Raw genomic sequence first — 9,832 nt, 5'->3', positions numbered from 1 at the left:
GCAGAATCCTTGTAGCCTGGGGCTTGGTTTTGGGATTAAGCCTTCCCCACCCTTTTTGATGTGGGGTGTTACAATCCAATCATGCCTCAGAGAAGTGACTTTGTATTAGAGACTTCCCTATTTTGTATATTGGATTAAGGGTTTGGATTTTTACACTATAAAATGGGGACGGAGCGGGAGCTTGCTCTCTTGGTTCCTGGGATGATTAGCATGAGAGAGCAGAGGGAGCAGAGCAGAGAGCAGAAAGAGGCCATGTGGCCAGGAGAAGCAGCCAAGATGGCGGAGTGCTGAGTGAGATGCCAGTTTGTGCAGAGTTTGTATCTGGGAGAAGGAAGGAGATGGGGAACTGAGGAGAATAAGGCTGGTGAGCTAGAAACCTTTGATTCTAGGAAACTCGGATAAGTCAGTGGCTTTGTGAGCACTGAATGTGAGTGGGTTTTGGAGCCCAGTGTGTATTTTTATTTGCCCGCCGGGTGCAAGCTAGAATTAAAGACTATGGCCCACCAGTTTTTGGCTCCATTGTTTCTTTACCTACTGTCCGAATCCAATGCGAACCTGCATGGACCAGGCTGCTGTGATGGTGGCTCCGGCCCTGGCTGCTAGTTTTACAGTCTCCCATTATAAGCACCTGAAAGCTGGGGGTGAGGGGGTGGGATAGAAGGCCCTGTATGATCCTTTTATGCTGGGGACCTTGCTATCACTTTAGAAATGGTAATCAAATTGCCAGTCTTCACAAAGGAAAGATGTCTACCTCCCCTCCACACGGAAAGGAGCAGGAGCTCCAGAAATGGCCAGAGGAGATACACGTGTCCTGGGGCAGTGCAAGGGGAAGCAGAAGCCAGTGACCCAGGGAGACTTCACGTGGCCACCCAGGGGGTTTCCAGTTCTAGAATGCCTCCGCTGACCTTGACTCATGAAGTTAGAGGGGAAGTAGTGGGGGGCTGGGAAAGCCCTGGGCTGAGTCTTTCAGCTAAAGGCCTAGAATTTCTATGGCCACAGAGAACTCTGAAGGGATGGGAACACTGCTAAGGGACCCAAGAAACTAGTTTAGGGCACCTCCCCCACAGAAGGGAGGTGTGTTTGGGTCTTTTAGGGGAATTTCTAGTATTATAGGCTTCATTTACATGACACTGAAACTTAGAGTAAACCATGCTTGTTCTAATTGTCAAGGTATGTGTTTTTTTAACATAATAATTAGAATTCTATAAAAAAGAAAAAGGCCCTGACCAGTAGAGCATCAGCCTGGCGTGCAGGAGTCCCAGGTTCAATTCCCGGCCAGGGCACACAGGAGAAGTGCCCTTCTGCTTCTCCACCCCTACCCCTCTCCTTCCTCTCTGTCTCTCTCTTCCCTTCCCGCAGCGAAGGCTCCACTGGAGCGAAGTTGGCCTGGGCACTGAGGATGGCTCCATGGCCTCTGCCTCAGGCACTAGAATGGCCCTGGTTGCAACAGAGCAACGCTCCAGATGGGCAGAGCATTGCCCCCTGGTGGGCATGCCGAGTGGATTCTGGTCGGGCTCATGCGAGAGTCTCTCTGACTGCCTCCCCGTTTCCAGCTTCAGAAAAATACAAAAAAAAAAAAAAAAAAAAAAAGAAAAAGTTCAAAAGACAGATACTATCAAGTGTTGACAAAAATATGGAGAAAAGGGAATTTTCATATATCGCTGCAGACTGTAAAATTATGCAACCACTTTGGAACCTAGTTTGGTGGCTTCTTGGAAAGTTTAGACATTAACTTACCATATGATCCAGAAATTCTACCCCTAGGTATCCACTCAAGATAAATAAAAACATGTCTACACAAGACTCAGATGAGAATGTACATAGCACCTTTATTCACAATGGCCCCAAACTGGAAACAGTCCAAACGTCCGTCAGTTGCTGAATGGATAGATAAGCAAAATGTGGTCCGTTACAATAGAATGTTCTCTAGCCATCAGAAGGAGCGAAACACTAACACACATTACAGCATTAATTAATCCGGAGAACATTTGCCGAGTAAAAGAAACCAGAAGTAAAAGGACAACTTCTGAATGACTTCATTCATTTGAAATGTCCAGAACAGACAAAACTGCAGAAACAGAAAGCAGATAAGCGGCTGCCAGAACTGGGAAAATGGCTGAGGTGGTGACAAGAGTGACCACTAATTGGCACAATTTTGTGTGTGTGTGGGGGGGGAGGGCAGTGAAAACGTTCTAAAACTGGATAGTGGTGATGACTGCACTATTGGGTAAATTTACTAAAAATCTTTGAACTGTACACTTAAAGTGGTTGAATTTTATAGTGTGTAAATTATACCCCAAAACTTTTGCTTTAAAAACACTGCTCAAGCCCTGGTCAGTTGGCTCAATGGTAGAGCGTCGGCCTGGCGTGCAGGAGTCCCAGGTTCGATTCCTGGCCAGGGCACACAGGAGGAGCGCCCATCTGCTTCTCCACCCCTCCCCCTCTCCTTCCTCTGTCTTTCTCTTCCCCTCCCGCAGCCGAGGCTCCATTGGAGCAAAGTTTGCCCAGGCGCTGAGGATGGCTCTTTGGCCTCTGCCTCAGGCTCTAGAATGGCTCTGATTGTGGCAGAGCGACGCCCCAAGATGGGCAGAGCATCGCCCCCTGGTGGGCATGCCGGGTGGATCCAGGTCGGGCACATGCGGGAGTCTGTCTGACTGCCTCCCCGTTTCCAGCTTCGGAAAAATGAAAACAAACAAACAAACAAAAAACAAAAAAACACTGCTCGGGGGGAAAAAAAGAAAAGAGAGAAAAAAAAAAAAAAAACACTGCTCGCCCATCTCTAATGTTTATTTCTGAATTGACTGTGCTCTTTGCAGGTCCCTTTCCTGGAGGCTTAGGTAGCCTCAATAACCATTATAGGACCTTGAAAGAACCCCCAGGGATCCTGGTGAATGGGGGAGCTGTAGGGTTGTGGGCTAGGAAATGGATTCTCTGGCCCTTTGTTTTTCTTCTCTTTTACAGAGACAGAGAGTCAGAGAGAGGAATAGACAGGGACAGACAGACAGGAACGGAGAGATGAGAAGCATCAATCGTTAGTTTTTCGTTGTGACACTTTAGTTGTTCATTAATTGCTTTCTCATATGTGCCTTGACCGTGGGGCTACAGCAGACCGAGTGACCCCTTGCTTGAGCCAGTGACCTTGGGCTCAAGCTGGTGAGCCTTGCTCAAACCAGATGAACCCATGCTCAAGCTGGCGACCTCGGGGTCTCGAACCTGGGTCCTCTGCATCCCAGTCCGACGCTCTATCCACTGCGCCACCACCTGGTCAGGCACTCTGGCCCTTTTCATGAGATGTTGGAATAAAAGTCACCCAAAGAGAGAATTCCATAAGCCACCTTGAGAGAGTGCAATGACAGTCCCCATGCTGCCCATGCAGTTTCAAAGAAAACAAGAGTCCTCCACGTAATAGCCTGTGATGGCAGCACCCATACCCGGAGGAGAGGCCCTGTAGGAATCCCGCACTCACATCTGGCCTGGGCAGGCCATATTAAAATGATGTCACACTACAGAGAGGGCAATTGTAAGGATGCCACTACGAGGGAAAGAATGCAATTCTTAGGAACCCTGGCTCTTGCTTCTGCCCGCCGCCCTCTCTCCCCCCTGTGTTTCCTTGTCCCCACCATGGAATGCCCATATTCTACGGTAGACTCCCGGCATGCCTGGCTCAGATCAGAGGCTGCATCCTGCCCTTTACTCCACAGTCTGGGTGGGGCCCACCCATGGAGTGTGCTGGGGTTGTGCTGAGCATGCCTGGAGACTTGCTCCTCTTGCCAGCTCGGAGCATGACCCCAGCTCTCGGGTGGTGAGGCCTCATGGACAGAGCTCTAGGCAGGTGCAGTTCACCTTCTGCACAAATCCACCTATCAATGTGGCATTGGCCAGTGTCAGGATGGCGCCCGGCGGGAGCTCCTTCCCAGTGGCAAGTTGTGAGACTTCCCCGGGAACCAGTACACGGTCCCATATGGCTAGGCCTGCCATGCTCCCCACAAAGGCCTCAGAGACATCAAACCCACCGCCCAGGCTGTCTTGCTCCTGGCCCAGCACCAGGGACCCTCCGGGAGGGATCTCATAGCCTTCCCTGAAGCGGGAGCCAGTGGCAGCGAGCCTGCGGTCCACATGGAGCCAGTACCTGCCCAGGATGGACGTCCAGATGACACACACGTGGTGCCACTGGCCATCCAGGAGTGGCTGCAGGGCCAGCTCCCGGAAGGCTGGGTCTCCAATCACAAAGTGGATGGAGCCAGGGGCCAAGGAGTCCCGGCCGTGCAGCACCAGCTTGTTATCATTATCTTGGGTGGCATAGGAGAGGAGGGTGCCCAGGTGGCCCAAGGTTGTTCGGACCCAGCTGCAGAAAGACAGGGCCCGCAGGCCTGAGAGGAAGCCGGGGCTGAGGAAGACCACGTTCTCGGTGGAGGTGTTCGGGAAAACGAGTACAGGGCCCACGTTGCAAACTAGAAACAGAAGGGGGAGAGTCAGCTCGTGCACCATGAGGCCACCCAGAAACATCCAGAAGCTTCTAGAAATATCCAGGGTTCAGGCTTATCATTTGCCCCAGGCGGATGGGCCTAAGCTCCCAGCAACTGACCTGCGTCATGCACTGACTGTGAGGGTGCTGGCTCATCATCTGACAGGCAGGAAGACTAAGCAACTGGGCAGTCAGGTGCCTTGCTCAGGAGTAGCCTGAGCTGACGCTCCTCACCACTGGGAGAGCCTCCGTGTGAACTTTCTGTGGCTGCTTTAACTACTCTCCATAAATTCAGTGGCTTGAAGCAACACAGATTTAGCACCTTTTTTTTTTTTTTTACAGAGACAGAGAGAGAGTCAGAGTGAGGGATAGACAGGGACAGACAGACAGGAACAGAGAGACGAGAAGCATCAATCATTAGTTTTTCCTTGCGCATTGCAACACCTTAGTTGTTCATTTATTGCTTTCTCATATGTGCCTTGACTGTGGACCTTCAGCAGATCAAAGAACCCCTTGCTCGAGCCAGCTACCTTGGGTCCAAGCTGGTGAGCCTTCTGCTCAAACCAGATGAGCCCGCGCTCAAGCTGGCGACCTCGGGGTCTCGAACCTGGGTCCCCGGCATCCCAGTCCGATGCTCTATCCACTGCGCCACCGCCTGGTCAGGCAGATTTAGCACCTTATAGTTCTGGAGGTCAGAAGTCCAACACAGTCTCACTGGGCTAGAATCGTGGTGTTGGCGGAGCTGGTTCCTTCTGCAGGCTCCTCGGACAAACCCCTTCCTGCCCTTCCAGCTTCTAGAGATGGGCACATCTATGGCTTGAGGCCTTCCCTCCATCTTTGAAGTAAATCCTCTGATCTCTGCTTCTGTTGTCATATGTCCTCTGACCCTGACGCTCCTGCCCCCTCTTGTGAAGACCCCAGTGATAATACTGGGCCCCCACCAAAATCCAGGACCATCTCTCATCTCAAAATTACATCTGCAAAGTCCTCTTTGCCAAGTGAGGTGGCATATCCACAGGGTACCAGCATCAGGACATGGACATTTTTGGAGGCCATCATCCTGCCTACCAGATTTCCTGCCAGGTCTGCCACCCAGAAGGGTCTGTTGTGGGCGGGGAGCAGGGAATGACCTCCAGTTGCTGCACCTGGTCTGAGGTTCTGACTGGCAGGCTGGGGGCAGAGCCTGGAAATACCTTTTTCTAGCCCATCGTCCCATTGGGTTCGAGGACAGAGGGCATCCTGTGGCTGGCCCCCGCTTCTCTCTCCACCTTCGGGGCTCCTGTCATAATCTAGGGCAGTGGTCCTCGACTGGAGGTGACCGTGCCTCCAGGGTCCATCTAACAATGTTTGCACACGGCTTCGGTGGTCAGAACTAAAACCTTGGCTGTGCCGGCAGCGCTGGCAAGTGTCCTAGAGGTCAGTTGGTTGGTCCTGTCTTACTGGTGAGGCTGCTGGCATGCCCTGGGTAAAAGGGAACTCTACTACAGGTTAAGGAGCTCCGGAGGCTGCCAAACAAGAGGGAGCAACTTGGTCAAAAATAAAAGTTGGGGCCCTGGCCGGTTGGCTCAGCGGTAGAGCGTCGGCCTGGTGTGTGGGGGACCCGGGTTCGATTCCCAGCCAGGGCACATAGGAGAAGCGCCCATTTGCTTCTCCACCCCCACCCCCTCCTTCCTCTCTGTCTCTCTCTTTCCCTCCCGCACCCAAGGCTCTATTGGAGCAAAGATGGCCCGGGCGCTGAGGATGGCTCTGTGGCCTTTGCCTCAGGCGCTAGGATGGCTCTGGATGCAACAGAGCGACGCCCCAGAGGGGCAGAGCATCACCCCCTGGTGGGCATGCCAGGTAGATCCCGGTCGGGCGCATGCAGGGGAGTCTGTCTGACTGCCTCCCCGTTTCCAGCTTCGGAAAAATGCCAAAAAAAAAAAAAAAGTTAAAGATGAACTGGCATGTAGTGGGAGGAGGCTGCGGATGCTGCTAACCAACCTGCAGTGCTTGGGACAGCCCTCCCAGTTCGGGCTGCCGGCTCTGAATGTTAGTAGTGCTTCCATCAAGAAGCCCTCACCTAGGAGAGCAAAGCTGGCCTTTTGCCTGGCCAGTGGTGGCGCAGTGGATAAAGCGTCGACCTGGAATGCTGAGGTCACTGGTTCAAAACCCTGGGCTTGCTGGGTCAAAGCATATACAGGAAGCAACTACTAAAGGGTGATGCTTCCCACTTCTCCCCTGCCTCTAAAAATCAATACATAAAAAAAATCTAAAAAAAAAAAAAGAATTGGCTTTTCAAAGGTCTGAGGCCCTCCACAGGTGGACACAGACCCCACGAGGTGCTGCTGGCTGAGCAGGGCCCTGCTGGGGGTCGTGCTGGTGACAGTTGAGGTCATCGGGACCCTGCTGACCCTAATGAGGCCAATCTCCACTTGGAGTGGGCACGTACTGACCACCAGGCAGCACTCCGTTGTGCGTGTGCATTCACTCCTAATGCCCAGGCCAAGGATAACCTGACCCTCTGGGGACCTGAAGACTGGCTGTCACATGGATAGCTCCTTCCTCTGGGGTGGGCTATGTGGGGCATGACGCCAGTGTCTGCTCCGCACAGCCCCGAGGAGAAGGGTTCTCTGAGGGGACCAGAGGCCTAAGGAGGAGTGAGAGGAAAATGTGGAGGTGGGTAAGGCAAGAGCAGGTCCATGGTACTTACTCGTTCCCAGTCTCTTGGGGGGCCCTGTCCACTGGTTGCCTGGGCCTGGGGGTTCCCGGGTCACCTGGAGTTGGCCAGCAAAGCCCTGAGGTGGGTCCCGGGGCTCAGGCAGAGCTCTGAGTGCCTGCCTGCTCCCCTGCAGCTTCAGGGAGCTTGGGCTTCGCAGCTCAGGCTGGGCAGAGGGCCACGCCGGGGCTGTGGTGCCAGGGCAAGCCATCTGAAGCCAGCCCTCGAGAGCAGCTAGCCTGGTGCCCTGGCTCTGGATGGTGTGTGTCAGGTGGGCCAGCGTGTCCTGCAGGGCCCGCACGTCCAGAGCCAGGCCAGACAGGGCTTCCCTCTGCGCCTCCTGCTCCTTCCTCTCCTGGGCCTGCTGCTGGCTCCTCTCCTTCAGGGCGTGACCCAAGGCCAGCAGCCTGGAGTCCTGTTTCCGGCTTCTGCGCTGTGTCTTACGCACCCAGGTCTTGAGGTGGCCCAGGTCGGCCTGCACAGTGGCCTGAGACTGGTTGACCGCCAGAGCCAAGGCCTGGCTTTCCTGGGCCAGGCTCTGAAACCGGGCATCAATGTTGTAGGACAGGTTGTAGTTGCTGGCGATGGCCTGCAGGTGTGTTAAGGTCACCTCCTGGAACCTCCGGAACTGCAGAGGACACACAACAGCCTTGGGGGCCGGGACCTTGGGGGGGTGCAGAACCAGCCTTCCCTGCCATGTTTCTGTGGCGCCTACCACGAGGCAGCCAATCACCCAGCCCAGCCTGTTATAGGCGATGTCAGAGAGGAAGGGGCACCAGCTCAAGGTAAATTGGTGTCACTATATCAGACAAGGGCTCCATGCCACAGCCTGGCCCCCCACTCTTCAGCCCTGGCCCTCAGGGTCCTCCCTGTGAATGGACGACACTAGGATGGGCAGAATGAACCATTTATGTGGGTCAAAGAGGGGAGTGCTTGAGGCAGGTCTGACACATGCGGGGTGCTTAGGAACTGGCTCCAGACCCACATGGGAGTGTCTGCTCCACCACAGACCCAAGACCTCACCCCCACACCCAGCGCCACTGTACTACCTCATTTGTTCCCCTGCCCTATTTGCCCCCACAGCCCAGCATGTCCTCAGCTGCATCCTAGGAGACATCCTACCCCCTCCCAGCCTCTGATTCCCACCCAACCCTCATGTCTCACAATCCTTACTTGTCTTCAGAACCAGGCCCAGGAAACCTTTCTGCTGGTTTCCAGCTATAAGTGAAAATAACAGCTATAAAAAGAACTACAAACTCCACGTTTGTGTCCACAGAGCGCTGATGTCCACTACTCCATTTCTGTAATGTTTGTCCTTGATCTGTTGTCAATTTAAAAAAATCAACTGCCCTGCAGGGTGGATATATTTACCTGCTCCTCCAGTCGGCGGAGTCTCTCGAAAAACGGTTTTCTTTGCCTTGTAGGGCCAGCCTCCTGAGTCAAAGCCCCATGCAGATATACGGGCACAAAAATAAGGAAGAAGGACAGGGTCTTTCTTCCTGGGCAGCCCATTCTGAGAAGGAAGAGGAGTGGGAGTTGCCACCAACTTGTAGGATGCTGCCGCCTGCTTTGCATTCCCTCCGGCTCTCTGGAGTTTTCCTCCTTCGACTCTGGCCGGGAGTCAGGTACTTCCTGCCACCAAATGAAAGGCATATGCCTTCCAGCCCAGGGGCTCTGGAGATTTGGAGGTTCCCAAGGAGACAAGCTTAAAACAGATACAGTTTCTTTGAAAAACAGTTCTATGGGGTGGAAGCCCTGTTCCGTCTGGCTCGGAGGTGGACAGGGGTGATTGCTTTAGCAGGAGCACACGAACTCATGTTCCTACCAAAAGGAAATTAAGGCAGGACAGGGAACCTGGCTGCAGCCAGGGAGTTCTTGGATCTAAGTCCAGCAATGGGGCCCAACGTCTTGCCATGAACAGAGCATCCTGTGAGGACATCTCTCCCTTGGTAAGACAAAGGACATGGGATTGGGGGCCACCTTGATCTGTTTTGGGGAGCAGGTCGTATAGTACTAATAAAGTAGGTCCAAATCTCAACCCCTGTTAAGAATAAAGGATTGTGAACAGGACCTCATTTTGAAAAGGGTGCTTGCAGAATGGCAGTAGTCTACCTTCTCCACCGCCCTATTTGCTCTCTCCTGCTTAATAGGAAAACTCAGCCAAAGATCGCTAAACCAGACACTTGGAAGCTTCTGACAGGAGCTACAGAAATCTGCCCAAACAGAAAAGGAACCCAGGAGACAATGCAGAGGGCCAAGAAAAAGGTGAAAAAGGTTCTAGTCAGTACCCTCAGAAAAACCAGAAAAGCTTTATGTTCACAAGGCAAGAAATGGATGCTGCGAAAAATGAAGTAATCATAATGGAGTAATCATAAGTAATCCTTTAGGGAGGACGTCTTTCTTTTGTAAGTTCCATCCTCCCTCAAAAACTGTCCTCCCGCATGTCCTCCTTTTTGACATTAGAAGACTAATCTATAAATGTCCGTATTCAACCGATGCAGAGTTGATCCATTGTGTGTGATGTGACGTATTTGTATCTAAATGAGTACTTTTTTCTTACAATTATTATTAAAAATTAATAGGCATGTAAGCATAATTACAATGTAAAATATTACAAATGTTTTTATTATGCATTTATCATATTATAGTGTATTATTGTTGCAATGAATAAA

At 52.5% G+C, this 9,832-nt stretch overlaps 1 protein-coding gene across 1 annotated transcript; it reads right to left on the bottom strand.

The window, feature by feature from the left end:
* Nucleotides 1–3,810: 3,810 nt before the first annotated feature.
* PTX4 (pentraxin 4) lies at nt 3,811–8,672 on the bottom strand. Its single transcript, XM_066278333.1, has 3 exons — nt 8,532–8,672; nt 7,155–7,788; nt 3,811–4,451 (listed from the first exon to the last, which is right to left on the bottom strand). The coding sequence occupies exons 1-3, from the start codon at nt 8,670–8,672 to the stop codon at nt 3,811–3,813; spliced, it is 1,416 nt and encodes a 471-aa protein (XP_066134430.1).
* Between the last annotated feature and the right edge of the window lie 1,160 nt (nt 8,673–9,832).

This window comes from Saccopteryx bilineata, chromosome 4 (genome assembly GCF_036850765.1).
Source record: "Saccopteryx bilineata isolate mSacBil1 chromosome 4, mSacBil1_pri_phased_curated, whole genome shotgun sequence".
Classification (NCBI taxonomy): Eukaryota; Metazoa; Chordata; class Mammalia; order Chiroptera; family Emballonuridae; genus Saccopteryx; species Saccopteryx bilineata.
The sequence above is the reverse complement of the archived record's forward strand: the minus strand, read 5'-3'. Positions and strand labels throughout refer to the sequence as shown.

Excerpts from the sequence above, each read along its gene's own strand:
- PTX4 (XM_066278333.1), bottom strand. The coding sequence starts at position 8,672 with ATGGGCTGCCCAGGAAGAAAGACCCTGTCCTTCTTCCTTATTTTTGTG. Across the intron at positions 7,789-8,531 it reads TCCGCCGACTGGAGGAGCAG|TTCCGGAGGTTCCAGGAGGT; the intron begins GTAAATATATCC and ends TGTCCTCTGCAG. Across the intron at positions 4,452-7,154 it reads CCCCAAGAGACTGGGAACGA|TTTGCAACGTGGGCCCTGTA; the intron begins GTAAGTACCATG and ends TTCTGTTTCTAG.